Source organism: Topomyia yanbarensis, chromosome 1 (assembly GCF_030247195.1).
Source record: "Topomyia yanbarensis strain Yona2022 chromosome 1, ASM3024719v1, whole genome shotgun sequence".
Lineage (NCBI taxonomy): Eukaryota > Metazoa > Arthropoda > Insecta > Diptera > Culicidae > Topomyia > Topomyia yanbarensis.
This window is the reverse complement of record NC_080670.1, coordinates 90752971-90771490: the sequence shown is the minus strand read 5'-3', so window position 1 is coordinate 90771490 and position 18520 is coordinate 90752971. Positions and strand designations below refer to the sequence as shown.

The window sequence follows — 18520 nt, the reverse complement described above, 5'->3', positions numbered from 1 at the left end:
CACAACCAATCGTCTAAACTCACGCCGGGCGACGAGCGTGTTAGCCCTGATTTCGCCTAGCCACCTCTAACAATCAGCACTGTGATTTGGACTAGTGTGAGTGATTTGAATTATATGAGTAATAAGTCAGTTGAATTAATCTATCCACGAGGTTGCACGTTTTTTTTACGCCGCTCCGTCCGTGCAAGATTTTATCTCGTTCCGCGAATTTCGGTCTTCGTTCGTCCAAAAAAAGCTGGTCCTTCGAGCCGGATTTGCCATAAGTTTACCGGTTACGCGAGTTTTCGTCGGTTATTTTGCATTTCGTACGGCCCGCATCGAAATTCGTGTGTGACAAAACGAAGACCACGTGCACAAGCGGACCGCGAGGAAAAACTTTTCGTCTACTACAGCCTCGCTTCAAGATGGACAAATTGCTCCGTAAGAGAAAATCGCACGCCCCACGACTCGAACGAGTTGGCCGCACTCTGGAAAAAATGGAGGATTCGGAACACGTCGAAGCCGAAGATGTCATCACTGAGATGGATAACCTCAACAGCATTTGGTCGTCCTATCTCGCCGTTCATCAGACAATATTAGATTTGGCTGAGGACGACGCCGCTTACGAGGAAGTGATTCGCCATCAGATTGCTTTCGAGGAAGAATATTTGTCGCTCAAGAAGGGTTTAGGAAAGTTACAAAGGCGCATAGAATCCACCGAACACGAGGTCACAATCAACCAACAAAATGGTGGCAATACCAGCGTCATCGAAACGCTCATGCAGCAGCAAGCACAGTTTCTTCGAGCAATTGCAAGCAATGCAGGAGCTTCAACTTCATCGATTCCTCCTACAAACAACGAAGTACAGAACGACATTCCATCGCTTCCAGATTTGAGGCTGCCCAGAATGAATCTGCCGATTTTTAGCGGTAACTTTTTGGAATGGCAGTCGTTTTACGATCTCTTCAGTGGATCCGTGCATCAAAATCCATCGCTACGTCCGAGCCAGAAACTGTACTTCCTCAAAACACATTTGGCAGGTGAAGCAGCAACGTTAATTTCACACCTAAATGTGGAGGATGCCAATTACCAACCAGCACTCCAAAAACTTCGAGAGCGATACAACAAACCCCGCGAGATAGCTAATCTGCACATCACCCGATTCTTGAGCCAGCCACATTTGACAGCTTCGTCCCCCTCCGGCTTGCGCTCCCTCCACGATGTTTCAGATGAAGTGATTCGGGCCTTGGCAGCTCTCGAACGTGAAGGAAGAGATATTTGGTTAATGCACATCATCTACGAAAAGCTGGATGCGCACACTAAAGAATTGTGGTGCCAGAAAATAGTTGAGCTTGAGGAGGATGCCGTCAGCTTCGATGCGTTATTAAGGTTCATCGACAATCGAAGCTCCGCTCTGCAATCGTCGCAACGCTCCCGAATTTCCAGCACCGCTCCAAACAACAAGCCTCAGATATCAAAGCCGCAGTATAGACCATCTTCTGTTCTTGTGGCCACAAACCAAATGCAATTAAATTGTGGCATTTGCTCGAAACCAGGCCACCAGCCGTACCAATGCGGTAAGTTTACACACGCTAGCTCATCTGACCGATTTTCTATGGTTTCTAGGCAAAAGCTATGCCAAAACTGTTTGAGACATCATAGTGGCGAGGCGTGCAAGGCTGGTTCCTGTCGAAAATGTGGTCTGATGCACCATACTCTACTTCACAACGCCTTTCAACCCGCAGCACAGTTCACATCGACCGAAGCACCCGTTTCTACTCCTCCTCAAGCCCTCATTTCAGCCATCAATTTAGCCGACCATCTGGATGGTACGAATGTGCTTCTCTTGACAGCTACCATTGATGTTTTCGATAAATATGGTCGCCCCCATTCCGTTCGCGCAGTGCTCGATTGCGCGTCGCATCTCAGCTTCATCAGGAAAGATTTATGCGATCAACTCGACATTGAAAAATCCCCCATCAACCTAGACTTTCAGGGGATTTCATCCACAAGCTCACACTCTAGTATGGGAGCTTCAATTACAATTGCCTCCAGATGTTCGCCCTACCGGGCCAATGTACCCTGCGCTATACTGGATCGAATATCTGCCGATCTACCACTACGCCCAGTGAACATCGACGATTGGCCAATTCCGGATTCCGTTTATTTGGCTGACCCGCAGTTTCATAATCCCGGAAGAGTTAGCATGCTTTTGGGCCTTCAACCATTCCTTGAGCTACTGGAACCTGGGCGAATTAACCTTGATTCAACCGGTCGGCTACCTATTCTTCAGAATACGAAACTAGGATGGGTAGTTTCAGGTCGTTACGAGGAACCTTTACATTCGTCTCCGGTTACCTCCACCTGTCTAATAACCTCTGTAGATGACCACCTTTCTCGGCAGTTGCAGAAGTTTTTTGAAATGGAAGAGTACGTGCACCAAGGAGCTCACTTCAGTGAGGAGGAGAAGGCCTGTGAGGCACATTTCGAGCTGCATACCATTCGCGATAACGCTGGTCGATTTCAAGTTCGTCTTCCTTTTCGCGAAGACCCTACATTGCTCGGGGAATCTCGCAACATCGCTATTAGGCGCCTAGAGCAAATTGAACGCAAGCTAGTCAGAACTCCTCTGCTTATGAGCCAGTATCACTGCTTTCTACGTGAATATCTCGATGCTGGCCATATGTCTCTCGCCAAAACACCAGCACCGATTGGCACGGTATACCTTCCGCATCATTGTGTCCTGAAAGAATCTAGCTCCACTACAAAATGTCGCGTCGTGTTTGATGCATCGGCGAAAACAACGAGTGGAAAATCACTAAACGACGTGTTAATGACTGGTCCTGTTCTCCAAGATTCGCTTATCGATATTCTGCTGCGATTTCGATTCCCAGTAGTAGCGTTAACCGGTGATATACAGCAGATGTACCGTATGGTACAGGTGGCGATGGAAGATCGCGATTACCAGCGAATATTATGGCGATGGAAGGCAGAAGACACCATCGATGAGTACACACTGAACACCGTCACCTACGGTACGAAAACGGCGTCATACCTTGCAACGAAATGCGTGCAACAGCTGCTTAACCAGTATGCAATGAGTGCCCCCACCGTGGTTCAGAAGGCACTGAAGGGGACCTATGTTGATGACGTTTTAACTGGTGCAGACTCTCCGGAAGAAGCTCAGCAGTTGCGGCGACAGCTTTCAGAAATATTTGCGTCCGGTGGATTCCATCTACGGAAGTGGGCGTCCAATTGCACAGCAGCCCTAGAAGGAGTACCTGAAGCGGATTTGGAAATAAGGATTCCGGTCGAACTAAATGGAAACGAAACCATCAAAACCCTCGGAATCCACTGGCAGCCGTGCAGCGACGAGTTCCTGTTCTCATATCAACCACATAAGATCCTTCAGCCCACAAAGCGCATCATCTTGTCACAAATCGCCAGCCTGTTCGACCCCCTGGGCTTGCTGGCCCCAATCATCATCAAGGCAAAATTAGTGATGCATCGATTGTGGGAGCTGAAGGTGGACTGGGATGAAACTCCCCCTGGTGAGTTGATCAATGACTGGTTAGTTTTAGCACAGAATCTGTCGGTTCTCAATTCATTTCAGATACCTCGACGAGTCATCAACACGCAAAGGCCATTGCGAGTCTACCTGCACGGCTACAGTGATGCTTCCGAGAGGGCAATGGGCGCTTGCATCTATATTCGCTCAGTCGATGAAACAGGAAACTATTCATCTCATCTTCTTTGTGCTAAATCAAAAACCGCACCAATCGGAAACGGAAGGTCTACGATACCTCGCTTGGAATTGTGTGCTGCGGTAATATTAGCTCGTCTCATCAACAACGTCACTGCAGCGCTGTCGATACAATTCCACGAGATTCGTGCCTATAGTGATTCACAAGTAGCTTTGGCATGGATAGCTGGGGGTGCCTCAAGATGGAAGACATACGTCGGAAACCGCGTGGCGGAGATCGTAACCCACTTGCCATCTGTAAATTGGTATCACATCGGCACTCACAGCAATCCTGCTGACATAATATCTCGTGGTGCTCTCCCCGTTGGTTTACAAGGAAACATCCTCTGGTGGCACGGCCCAGACTGGCAACACTCGTTACCGCTTCCAGAACTCAACGTCGCACAAAGGCAGCAAGTCGATCGCGAACGAAAGTCGGTGACAGTAAGTCTTATGATAGTATACGAGAATTGCTTTTTGGATGAGATGTTAGCTCGATACTATCCGAACAAACAAATGCTTCTGCGAGTCACCGCTCGTCTGTTAAGATTTGGTTCCGGCCGTCCTGGACGTTTGACAGCTGGGGAGCTGGACCATGCCCTTATGATTTATGTACGACACACGCAGCAGAAGCACTTTTTGAACGATATTAACCGCTTGAAGGAAGGCAAGAGCGTACACCGCGGAAGTTTTGTCTATTTGTTGGATCCTTGTTTGGATGATAATGGTCTCCTCAGGGTGGGCGGCAGGCTTCGGCAATCTAAACTAAGCTACGACACGAAACATCAGCTGCTATTGCCACGCCACTCCATTCTGACATCTCTAATATTGCACGACGAACATGTCCACAATCTGCACTGTGGACCACAAACCCTGCTGGCTGTTTCTCGACGGCGATTCTGGATACCCTATGGAATTAGCGCAGCTCGTAAAGTTTTTCGACAGTGTATAACTTGTGCTCGGTTACGACCACTACCCTTACGACAGCAAATGGGGCAATTACCATCCGCTCGTTTAGAGCCACAGCCACCGTTCTCAATAGTCGGAATAGATTATGCTGGTCCGGTGAATATAATAAGTCGCAGAATGCGCGGTGTTGCAGCAAGTAAGGGCTACATTGCTCTATTTGTTTGCTTCGTCACTAAAGCGGTATCGTTAGAAGCAGTTTCGGACCTCAGTACATCATCGTTCCTGGCGGCGTTTTCGAGATTCACCAGCCGTTACGGTTTACCAGCCAAGGTGTACAGCGATAATGCAACAAATTTTCGAGCCGCAGCAAAACAGCTGAAAGATATCGCTAACCTTGTCAACTCTATTGAACACCAGTCAATTGTGGCAGATTTTCTCGCCGACAAGGGGGTGGAATGGAATTTCATTCCGCCACGTTCACCGCACCACGGCGGACTCTGGGAAGCTGGTATTAAAGTCGCGAAGCAGCTGCTATCAAAAATATCAGGTAATTTTACGTACACGTTTGAAGAATTATCGACTCTTCTAGCACAAGTTGCGGCATGTATGAACTCGCGACCCATAACACCCATCTCCAATGACCCAAGTGATCCGGAACCCCTGACACCTGCTCATTTCCTGATCGGGCGACCCTTGACAACAGCACCTGAGATCAACCAACTCGAACGCCGTATCAGCTCTATGGCACGATGGCAATTCGTCCAGCGAGCATCGCAGGAATTCCGTGCGCGATGGCAAAGGGAATACGTACGATCACTTCAAGCGTTTACGAAGTGGCAGAGATCATCAGCCAACGTCAATGTCGGAGACTTCGTACTTCTTGTAGGTGAGAACGACAAACCGAAGCAGTGGCCACTCGCACGGGTCGTGGCTGTTCATCCAGGACCTGATGGGTTGGTCAGAGTGGTATCACTGAAAACCCGTAATGGAATTGCACAGCGAGATATTCGGAGAATTCGTTCAGTTCCAATGGACAGCGATGAATACGTTCCAGGGAGATTGCTCGAGGAAATTCCGGACCGGAATTTGGTGGGCGGCTTATGTACGGACGTAAACGACGAACAACCCTCTACACAACCAATCGTCTAAACTCACGCCGGGCGACGAGCGTGTTAGCCCTGATTTCGCCTAGCCACCTCTAACAATCAGCACTGTGATTTGGACTAGTGTGAGTGATTTGAATTATATGAGTAATAAGTCAGTTGAATTAATCTATCCACGAGGTTGCACGTTTTTTTTACGCCGCTCCGTCCGTGCAAGATTTTATCTCGTTCCGCGAATTTCGGTCTTCGTTCGTCCAATTGGTTTAAATCTGTGAAGGTCGACTTCAAGATCACTTCGCGCGAAATGGCCCATATATATTATTTGGACCTGGTAATTCAGATTTTATCAAGAGATATTATTGGATTAAGCAAACGAATCTAGAAAATACATTTAAATTGTCGATGTCGTGATAGCCCAGACTACTCTCTGCAAGCCCAATACGTCGCACATGCTCATCGAACGTGTAGCGGTTGAACATATGCCGGGACATTACACGAATGAAGTCTCGACTCACATTACTATTTATTACTTCAAGTAATAAAGGTTTACGAAAATAGGTAATTTGATACCCATATCCATATTCCGGTAGTATTTGATTTATCTTGAATTATGGTCACTTCGCTCCAAGGTTCAGAAGCTGATAGGAGTAAACATTTAAAACAAATACATATTTCGTGACTATAAATGACCTAGAACTAATAAACTGAGAATGTTGATCATTGTTGTCTGGAAAGGAGTAGCATGGAGTCGATTGGAATTGAGTATAATTGAAAAAACATGGAACGCGTTCTATACGGACTCCTTCAGCAATTTTAATGTGTTATAGACATGAGAAACCAGTCGACCGCAACATATTATCTTCGTCGATTCAAACGATATTTTGCAGTTGTGTTCGGTTTATGAATCTCCATAATTTTCTCTGTCAATTGCAGAATTTTGATACGAGAGCAATTTTTCAATAGGGCGTAGACGTTTCTAGGTGCATTAATTTCAAAAAGAAATTCGACTACTGTATTTTAAACAGCAAAGCTATCTGAGAACGAGTTACAGGGAATGAATACTTCTGTACGAAAAAAATTACAGTGAAAAAATGTTGCCAGTTTTAAGTAAAACAAAAATTTATACTAAAAATTTAAATTGCAAAAACATCCCATTTTAAAATTTTTTATATTTTGCTAACAAAAATCTAAAGAGTAAAGAAACATTTTGAATGCTATTGCATGATGGAGATCTTATCGTTAAATTTTTTTTTTCTAACAATGACTATGCATGTTTTTTTAGTTTCAACTAATTGACATACAAAACTTTAGTTTTTTACAGAATACATTCTAAATGTCATTTTTTGACGGCGCCGGTGGTTGAGTGGTAAGCGTGACCGCCACTCATTCCAATTTGCCTGGGTTCAATTCCAGCCGAGGTCGTTGAGATTTTTCTGAGGTGAAAAAATCTGTGGTCACGTCTTCCTTTGGAAGGGAAGTAAAGCCGTTGGTCCCCGGTCCATGAAATTGGTGGATCGATATCTAGTCCAGGTAGTTGAATCACCTCTCTGGCGTCGGTAAAGAAGAAGTATATCCAACTTCTATACTCTACTAACAAAAATATCCTCCTCCCGTGATACTTGTGGAGTGCGCAGTAGTATATACGGCCTCTAGCAAAAGCAAGTATCGGACTAACAATTCCTTCCCTTTCCTTCCGCGATCTACGTTCGGGCCTGGCCGGCGCCGGTATTGATCAGAAACACTTTAGGATTACCAGAATTTGCACATTGAATGATGTTTCGCTAATCCCAAGCATGATTATCTAGTGATTCCCTGTGCAACTTCAGCTAGTCCCGATCGATAACGGAGTAGCAGCCAGGGGTGGTCGCACAAGCTCAAGCTCAAGCTCAATACAATTCTAAATGTCATTTTAAATCAAAATGCCAAATTCTTTCAAAATGCGATAGTTGTTGAGATATTTTGAATTTTGCTCAGACAAAAACAATTAATTCGTGTAATTATTGTAGTTACTCACGTTACCTCATTATAACATGTCAATAAGCTAATGTTTATCGTTTTAAATTTTCAATAAAGTTTTCAATAAAAAAAGTTTTCCTTACAACTTTTGACATATTTTTATCATTCATACTATTTGCAGTCAAAAATACAATTTTCTTCCTGAATTTGATTATATACGTCATTTTAAATCAAAATTTTAATAACAAACATTTTTTTAAAATGTGGTAGTTCTCGAGATATTTAAAATTTTGTTTTAACAACACAGTTGTTTTATTTAATTTCGACCTTTTCATAAGTTATTTGCGTTTCTACATCTACAACAATAAGTTTTAAAAAAGATGCATCATATTTCCTGTAACTTTCTCATCAACGTCAAGGCGATATTGTAAACCATTTGAAAGTTATTCGAAAACAATCAGTATATTTTTCAACCATAAACTATATAGTTGAATAATATTTTGGTTGTTTTCCTATAACTTGCAAATGGTTCACAAAATCGTTGTGATTTCAAAGAGAAAGTTACAGGAAATTTTTTAAGCCTTTTGAAAACCCAATTGTTGTTGATATAAAAATGCAAAATAACTTTTGAAAATGTCGTAATAAAATAAATTAATTATTTTGTTTAAACAAAATTTATAGTATTTCGAGAACTATTACATTTCAGAAAATTTTTGTTATGGGCATTTTGATTTAAAATGGCGTTTAAAATTATATTCAAAAAGAAAATTGTATTTTTGACTGCAAATAGTATCAATTATAGAAATATGTCGAAAGTTGTTATGAAAACATTTTTATTGAAAACTTCTCCATGAATACACAAAATTTTTACGCTTTTAAAGTGATAAAAATTAGATTATTAACTTTTTATGATGGGGTAACATGAATAATTTAGAAGAAAACCTGTTTTAATCCACCTAGTGGTACGATTGATCCTATCTCATTTATCCAAACTTAGCTGGTTTTGTTCAAGAAAATTGTGGAAATGTGTATTACATTCTTATTATACTTAGCAGGTATTCCATGACTACCACGAAAGTAGTCACTGACTCACATTAAACAAAAAATTACAATATTTAATTAGCTTAATCAGCATGAGTTCAATGTTATCTTCATGTGATTATATTTTGAAATGTTGATGGAATATGTTTGGAAGTGATGGGGGTAGGGGGTTGGTAGAGTGGGAGTGGATGATACGCCAGAAATCCTTCATCTTATTTCGGTATATGGGGTGGACGAAGGAAATGCGCGTATTGTGGTGGTCCACAGGGAGAGGAGTGATGAAGGAGAGAAGTGTAAGGGCAAGAGGAGGGACGGAGGGATGACGACACAATACTCAACTGCAAATTTTGCCTTCCATTTGAGACTTGGTATGAGAAAATCGATTCAGTCATCACTTCAGTGACTTCAATTTACAATATGCCAGGAATCTGGGACTTCCGGAATCGTCGACAGTGGACAATACCCAAGTAGCATACTTTGTTACTGTATAGTATTTGTAACTCTCTTGGTAACAACTATGTTATGGAAAAAGCGCACTTTGTTTGTATGTTGTGCAACATGTTCCTAATTGCAGCAAAATAATGAAAACAATAACTGTGCCATTTCTCGGGCACTCGGTAGTTGGACAGTTCTGTTTTAGGGTGGATTGGCAAACAAAGAGGCATTTGCAACTTGTTAGACTGTTTGTGCAAGTTAGCAAAGTTTCTGATTAGTTTCACAACTGTAATTGATGTTTGCATACTTAACACTATTGGCCAGCTCTACAGTTACATAGTTGCACAATCAGTTTAAAAACCCGTGGAAATTATTTTCAAATATATCCAACAACAAAAAATATTGTGTAGCAGTTGTGCAACATTTAAAACTTTCAACAAGTTGCAATTGCTACTTGGGTATATTCCAAGAATTTTTGATTGTCAATCATTAACCTAGACGTGTGAATCGAAGTAATTTGGTGACCATTTCAATAGTTTTTAGCCTCTGAGGTATTACGATTGTAACGATTTATATGGGAAATTCCAGTGTAACCTTATTAATCAACCTGTAATTTCGGAACCAAGAGTCACAACCGAATGAAACTCAGCTGCTGTCAAAGGTGTTACTGTATCTTTCATTTGAAAATAAATTTGCAAAAATCGGTAGAAAATTTGCTGGGAAATAGGTGTGATATTAGCTTACCCTAGTAACAAATGTAGTTTTGTGATAGTTTTATAGGAACTGATAAAATATAGATTGCACTTGAAGCGTGCTATAAAACTTCAATTGTTACTTGGGTTAAGAACTTGGCGAGTTCCACCGGAGGTCAATGTTGTCAAAGCTGTCTTGATTAATCAATAGTGATTCAGACCCGCAACCCACTTTAATATGTTTTACATCATAGTTGTACCAGTTTATATGGGAATTTGCTATGTGACCGCAATCTTCAACCCGTAACTCCGAAACAGTCGGATCAACTCAAAATTCAATAGCAACTTATGGGAGTGTTATACCTTTAAGATGAAATTAAGTTTGTGAAAATCGGTTCAGCCATCTCTGAGAAAATTGTGTGAGTTCAAATGACACACTCACATATATCTGCACACAGATATTTTCCGATCTCGACGAACTGAATCGAATGGTAAATGACACTCAGCCCTCCGGGCCTCGCTTAAAAAATTGATTTTTGCATTGATTGCATAGCTTTTCTTTTTAAGAGAAAGACAAAAGGTGCGAAATCGGCAAAGTCCCAAAAAATCGATTTTCATCAAACATTTTTTTTAGATAACATAAAATCTCGACGTTTCATACATTTCAAAGATGTTTGGCATCAAAAATACGAATTCGATTTCTGAAATTTCATGAGGTTCTTCCTGGGGGATTCCATGAGAGACCGGCCGACCTCAAAATCGATTCGAACGCATCTTTACAGCTGTGTTCGGTTTATGAATCTCCATACATTTTCTGGCAATTCCAATATTTGGATGCAAGAGTAATTTTTCAAAAGGGCGTAGACGTTTCTACGTGCAATAACTTCCAAATTTTTTTGGTCGATTACCCTATTTTATACAACAAAACTAGCTGAGAACGAGTTACAGGGAATGAATACTTCTATAAGAAAAAAATATGCACTGAAATAAATGTCATTTTTCACAAAACCGAAAATTTATATTAAAAATTTAAATTCCAAAAAAAAACATTTTTTCTATTTTTTAAATTTTGTCTACAAAAACCTAAAGAGAAAATAAACATTTTGAATGTAATTGCATGAAGGAGAACTTATCGATAAAAAGTTTTTCAAACAATAACTTTATACACACACCTAGAAAAAATAGTGTAAATTTACGTCTCCTGACCCTGACATATACGAGCATCAAAAATGACTTAGTTTTACGTTTGATTTTAATTTTACATGGCGTTTAATTTCGTAAAACATGTAATTTTGCTCCACATACAGCGTTTGTTCTGAATGGTAGGAAGTGTAATTTTATGTCATTGCGCATGTAAAGTATATGTTTCATGTAAAATTGAATGGAACACGCTAATGTTCCGTCATTTCGTAAATTACGGTTTGTTGAATTGTGTCATGTTTTCAATTACGTCAACGATAAAATTCAGATTTTTTTGGTGTGCATGTATTTAAATTTCGTCCTAATTGACGTACAAAATTGTGATTTTATTACAGAATATAATTCTAAGTATCATTTTAACCCTTTCATGCCCAACTTTTTTCTAGTGCAGATAGGGTTTCAAAACTATTTTTCCTTGAAAATAGTGGGGTCAAGAAACACGAAAAGCGTTTTTTTCATAAAGATAGGTGTCTCTCACGCAGTGCTAGAAGCAGCTCAATTTTTACCTTCCAATGCTCAATACAATTCTCCTAGAACATTTACAATAGTCCACTTGCGTGGAGAACGTAGCCAAAGACAGTCTAAATTGACAAGTTTTATCAGTTTTCAATAATCTTGCAACATAACGAAAATATATGAAAAATAATTTTTCGATCATCGACGTAAACGGTCCCTGGCAGCACTGCTCCATCGGAATCCAATCAGACCAATTGCAATAGCTTCAGTTCTAGAGCTGTTCCTTGTAACTTTTAATACTCAAATGAAAGTTAATAGTCACATTTATCAGCCTTACTTATTTTTGTGAGCAAATTTTGACTCAATCAAAAGTTATAGCTGTTTCAAAACGTTGTTGTCCACAAACAACATGGGCATGAATGGGTTAAATCAAAATTCATTTAACAAAAATCTTCCAAAATGGAATAGTTTTCGAGATATTTGGAATTTTGCTCCAACAAAAACAATAAATTTGTGTAATTATGACTTTTTAGAATATCAACATTCTAATGTTTGTCGTTTTAAAGACGTAAACAAAAAATTTTCAGTATGTTTGGATCATGGAGAAGCTTTTAATAAACAAAGTTTTTCTAACTAAAACTTTCGACATTTTTTTATAATTCATACTATTTGCCGCCAAAATATTTTTTTTAACTAGGAAAAAAAAATTAAATTAAAATGCTCATGACAAAAATTATTATTCTGTAATAAAATTACAGTTTTTTCTACAGGCAATTAGTATGAAATTTGAAAACATGTGTAAAGTTTTCACTGAAAAGTTCTCCATCATGCAATCACATTCAAAATGTTTCTTTTCTCTTTAGGTTTTTGTTGACAAAATATAAAAAATTTAAAAAATGGGTTTTTTGCATTTTAAATTTTTAATATAATTTTCTGGTTTTGTGAAAAATGACACATTTTTTTTCGGTGTGATTTTTTTCGTGAAGGATTCCCTGTAACTTGTTTTGCTGTATGAAATAGAGCAACTGAACAAAAAAAAATTGAAATTAATGCACGTAGAAACATCTACGCCCTTTTAAAAAATTGCGCTTGAGTCAAAATAATCTTATTGGTTGTTGAAAATGTTTAGACTTCCATGCCTGTGAAACTTGCAAAGTTTCATCGGAATATAAAATAGTCGTCACGATTTTGGAGATTTTCGGACGGATCTTCGTGGAAGTCCTCACATACGATAATAGGGTAGATGACCGAATTCTCGCATCATACATTTATATCTGTAAAACTGAAGGCAATACATCAAAAATTAAAAAAAACAATGAGTTGTATGCAATAGTCTGCACTTGTCTGTCAATTTTGCTCGATCTATCCAAATCAAAAAGAGTAAACAAATGAACATTGAAAACCCTTCGAATTGGCTCTGGGTTTTTCTATATAGAAATATGGAGCTGAAGTATGTCGTATCAGAATAAAAATTCGGCAAAGTATTGTAGTACTAATGCAGAAAGAGCACCGGAAATTCTATAAGTCAGTTTTCGTCAAGAAACTAAAACACCGAAGTTGTTCCGCAGAAAGAACTATTCTCCAACAAACCATTACCTGGAAAGTACCAATTCTTGGAAAACAATATTTCCTTTCGCAGAAAAGTATTACCCAAATTTAACAAATAACCAGATATTCATTCCCCAGAAATTCCTAGCTGACGGTTGCCCTCGCAATCAAAATGCCTTTCAAACAACAGGTGCAGATAGGCTGCCAAACCAGACATTTCTTATTGATCTTGGACAATTTCATTTGTTTGAAAATGTTTGCAATTTCCAACTTCCCCCCAATCTACACATTTTGGCTATCGACAAACATTTCTCAAACACATTAATACGTTGGTGACTGTTGATACATATGTATACTTTTACGATCTCCTCAATTTCGTGCAAATTGGTCGGATTTTCGCAATGCTCGAGCAAAACTTTGCTCCTCTTGCTTGAAGACCATTTTTATAACTGAATAGCAAACGGTAAAATCGAATAGGGGTAAAATTCTGCACACTCCTATAAACCATCCATAAATGACTTAACATTATATGGGGGAGGGGGGAGTTTTGTATTTTGTGATGATGTGTGACGACAGGGGGGTAGGTGGTCATGTTATGCTACGTAGCTTTTTTAAAGGGGAATGGGTTAACCTGATGTCACGAAAACCTTACCCGTTTCATCTAACTAACATCGTTCTTTACTTTTTTTTATTTTTTACGGCGACAAGGGGTGGGAGAAGAGTTACCGTCAAGCTACGTAATTACCAGGGGGTATTTAGAATTTTGTGACGACATGCTACGATGGGGTAGGGGGGTGTTAAAAATTCCTCACTAAAAAAGCTACGTCATTTATGGATGACAAAATAAGAGGTACGCAGGGGTTTTAAATAAATGTTTAAATGAAATGCATCACGTTTAAGTGGACCAAATTTTGGTCGTAACACGTAATTTGCTACTTCATGTAACTGTTTCAAACAATTTGTAATCCGATTCACCATCTGAAACGTGTTGTTACTCTAAACAACGCTTTCCCCGAGCCCGAGGAACTACTCAGCCATAGAAAAGTTCTTTCTGAATTGCACATTGAGAATTAGCGAAAACATAACCACCACATTTATATATATAAGTGCCAACTGAACAATTCTTAAAATAACTCAATCAAAAGAATGAAAACAATTCAAATATTTAGGTATGTGTACTTTGTTTAAATTCTCATTATTTTTGTAATCACAATAAGCATTTAAGTGAATAAAATCTAAACGAAACGTTTGTTAGAAATTTAGTTGAGAAAATTGAATTTTCAGTCAAGTAATTTTCTGGGCTTTGGTACTTTCTGGAAATTGATGTATTCTGGTAAATGTATTTCTAAGGAAAAAGCTTCGAAATTGTATTTGTTGGGAGATGGTTTTCGGGAAAATGTTCTAGAATCCTTTAAGAGAGTTTTGGAAGTTAGTGAGCCCCTTATTCTAGTTCTACAGTTTAAACGTTCAAAATGTGATTTACAACAATATAAATTCGATTATTTTAATCGCTGTATCAGTCAGCAGACTCAAGGTGTATTGGTAATAACACAAATTACTGTTTCATGTTACCCCACATGAATCGTTTATATAGTTAAATCGTTATCTTGCATATATTTGAGTTGGTTAGCAATCATATATCTAACAGTAACGTTTACTGTTGTATACTCGATCTGTACGTAAGGGATACTAATGATATGCTCTTACCATTGAAGTGGAGCTAAATTGTAAACATTATTGTTAGCGTTGTCTCCCAAGTAACATTTATAGTTTTATAGTTTTTATCGGTGGCTATAAAACTACCCTTTACGGTATTGTATTGAATTGTTACTAGGGCTGTCCATCGGAACAGAAGCATGTTGCTCCGCTGTTGCAAGTTACCCCGTTCGACGGTAATGCTAATTAGGCTAATAAACTATGATATTTTTTGTTTCGAATGTTACAGCGTCGACATTTAGTTTATCAAATTCGTGGCTGGCGAGCCATTGTATATAGGTGCAAGGTGTACTAAGAATTTAATGGACATTTCTACAATTTTATTGAACATAACCAGCCATGGAATCAGAGTTTGGTGATATGAGAAAGGCACAATTGCACCACTAGGTGGATTTAAAAAGGTTTAATATGTAAGAGATCAATCTAACAAAATCGATTTTATTTTAAAGAGCTCAGAACAATTGAGTACTAGAATGATTGTGATATTTTTGCCATTCTCGTGTAGCTTATGCAATCGCTCTAAACACTGAAGTTTTAACAAAGGCCCGGGGGTCGAGTCTCATAAACCTATCAACTCAGTTCGACGAGATCGGAAAATGTACATATGTGTATGTATGTGTGCATGAGGCAAATAATGTCACCTTTGATTCTCATAGATTCCTGGACCTATTTACACAAATGAAAGGTACAACCTTCCGATCGGTTGTGTTGAATCGGACTTGTGGACCCTGGGTTACGGGTTGAAGAAAGCTGTAACACAGCATATTCTCATATAAAAGAGTCCACCATGAAGTCCAAACGATGTAATACACATTAAAATATGTGCGACATTACTTGAATTGACTTTCTACTTGATTGAAATTTCATGCAAAATCGAACACTCGAGTGCAAGGGAAATACAAGAAACCGAAGCATTTATTTGTTATTATGTGGACAGTTTGAAGACAGAAGATGATATCTTCTACATTTTCGAAGCCTAAGTGAACTGCGTAATCTATATCTGGTGCACTTTTGCTCAATATAATCCCTCTCCTCGCTATCATAGAAACAAAATTCAGTTTGCTTCTGAAACCGGACATATCCGAACCAGAATGCGCTGTATAGGGAAAACGAATGACGAAGGAAATCGCGGCGGGCATGAATTGAATTTCGTTTCTGTTTCAAGTTCAGGCAGGGAGGTCAATGTTTTTAAGCTCTGTTCTTGATGCCCCCAGGGAACTTGCTTACTTGCAAGTTAATGTCACACCTATTGACCGATTTTTACAAACTTTTTACAAACTTCGATCTGCAGTTCTAGACCAGTGATGGCCAATCAAAGATTCTTTGAAGTTATTGTCCACTATCGACAATTCCGGAAGTCCCAGGTATCGGGCATATTCCAAAACTAAACCCATACCAGCTATTCGGCGATAGTTGAACCGATTTTCACATCACAAACCAAGCATGAAATAGAAGGTTTAAAATATGGCTGGTGCACCCCAGGTCATACCTTCACCTCCATCTCGAAATCTCGTTGGTCATATTGACGATTATAAAAGGTCATTGCAGTCCCTGGAAAAAGGCCATTTCTCAAAATTACCAAACTCATGTCAGTTTCGCAAATATGGTTGGGCCGATTTTCACATAATTAGTCTCAAACGATATACCTTCATAGACTGCCGCAAAATTTTGTACGGATCGGTTATATTGTTCCGGAAATATAGACTGAATCGTCCGGTTACATATGAAACTTCCATATGAGCCGGAACAATCGTATTGCCTTTCTCATATAGAAACGTTTTGCAATAACTCTGGAAATCGTCAACCTAATCCTGGTCTGGAGGGCCGCGTATCGTATACAAACCGACTTCGAGATCGGACATTTTTTTTCAATTACGAGAAATAGTTTCGTCTTCGACGATAAATTTCGTGTAATATACACACAAAAAATGATGAAATTTACACGACCTGTAAACCGCCTTGGTTGTAAACAAATATTGCTTGAATCGAAAATATGATTGAAAATCAAATTAAAATCAATGCACATAAATAAAGCATAAAAACATATGATTTTGCACTTTTATCCGTATAATATTCCAGGTAACATATTTTTCAATCATATTGAAATAAAATTAATTGGTCATTCAGTTAATCAAACTGTAATTTTCAATCAACGTGTAAAATTATATCAAAATCCGTTGAAAAAGTACAAGTATTTGTGGAATGATTTAATTTTACATCTATTTTCATTCTACAAATTTTTTCTGCGAACACTAAATACGAAAAATTACAAAAAAATTGTTGTTCAAGTCACCATGTTTTAGTTCGTGAAATGAACGAAACCAACTATTTACAATGCACGAAAATGCTCGGATCCGTGGTTGAACCTATTTGTAGCAGATTAACGAATAAATTCGTTCAGCGAATAGATTTTTTGTGCATAATAATTTTAAGGATTCCTCCTAAAAATTGTTTATATTATGAAAGATGCTCGTAAATATTAGAAAAGCTTTCCTATATTTCATCAAACAATTCGTTTGGCTAATGAACTACATTCGTAATAAGCCTACGAAAGTCGTTCCATGGTTTTTACGAAAAACTGGTTATAAAAATAAAAGTGCTTCGGTAGAATTATGGTATGTGCGAAAAATTCGTTTGTTTTACGAAAGTTTTCTGTACGAAACCTATTCGCAGAAGATTTACAAAAATATTCCCTTAGTGTGAATTCAAACTAGTAGCTGGGTTGTCAGTATCTGTATGTAGGATATTATAGATAATTGATTTTATCCGTTAGAGTCAAAAATTAATGAGATTGACGGAATTGTAAACAATTATTATACTTTTAATATAACAAATTTTCGTATAGGTTCAACTATTAGTGTTGGTCAGCGTCTATAGTAATAGTGACAGTTTTCAAAGTACTAATATAGACTCATATTTTTAACTAGGTTATGTGTTTAACTATACAATTATAATGTAACAAAAATGTTGTAGGATTTGTTGTTCGTAAATATTGCAGAAACCATTTTAATATAGAAACTTATGCAATAGTGACAAAAAATGACCCCTATCGGCCCACCCCGGAGTCGATTTATAGTCCCACCAGGAGTACTTGCTCCGAATTCGAAGCAAATCGGGCAAGTCTAGCTACCGGACCAACGACCTAAAGTTTATATGGGATTTTTCGACAAATGACATGGAGAAAACCCACTAGCTCGTATTTTCGCCGCTAGGTGGCACTGTATGCATCCTATATCACCGTAAGTGAAAATAAGAAAGATGTTTTAATTGTCTACAACTTTGTTAAAGACTGCTAGAAAATCCGGCTTTGTTAAAAGAAGTTATTAATCTTTTAACGAAGTTATGTCTGAGTCAGTTTTGCATGGGGACTAGCTGTGCATGGTTGTGTATCAATACTCCATTCCCATAAACTATCCATTTTTGTGAAATAATGGTTAGATTTAGCTCAATGGTATGTTCAGAAGAGTTTTGGCACATAATACGAATTATGTTTTGGTTAGAAAATGTATGTTTCAAGTGTGACTACATAGAGGGCGCAAACACTAACTTTTGAACGGAGAGAGATATAAATTAAGCGTCTTCTACAAAGTTGTAGAACAGGCATTTTGTAATAACTCCACTTGATATTCTATCTCTATTTTATAAAAAAAAATGTCAGTGCAATTGGAACTGGTAATAGTGAATACTCGACTGACGAAAGTGAAGTACACTCAAGTTTTTTTACGCGGTTTTTTTGCGCGGT

General features: G+C 38.7%; 1 protein-coding gene across 1 annotated transcript; it reads left to right on the top strand.

Moving 5' to 3' along the window:
• Positions 1–476: 476 nt before the first annotated feature.
• On the top strand, positions 477–5780 carry LOC131696367 (uncharacterized). The gene has a single exon (XM_058984912.1). The coding sequence runs from the start codon at positions 477–479 to the stop codon at positions 5778–5780; it is 5304 nt and encodes a 1767-aa protein (XP_058840895.1).
• The last annotated feature ends 12740 nt before the right edge of the window (positions 5781–18520 follow it).

What these genes read in the sequence shown, in the direction of transcription:
- LOC131696367 (XM_058984912.1), top strand. Translation starts at nt 477, where the DNA reads ATGGAGGATTCGGAACACGTCGAAGCCGAAGATGTCATCACTGAGATG.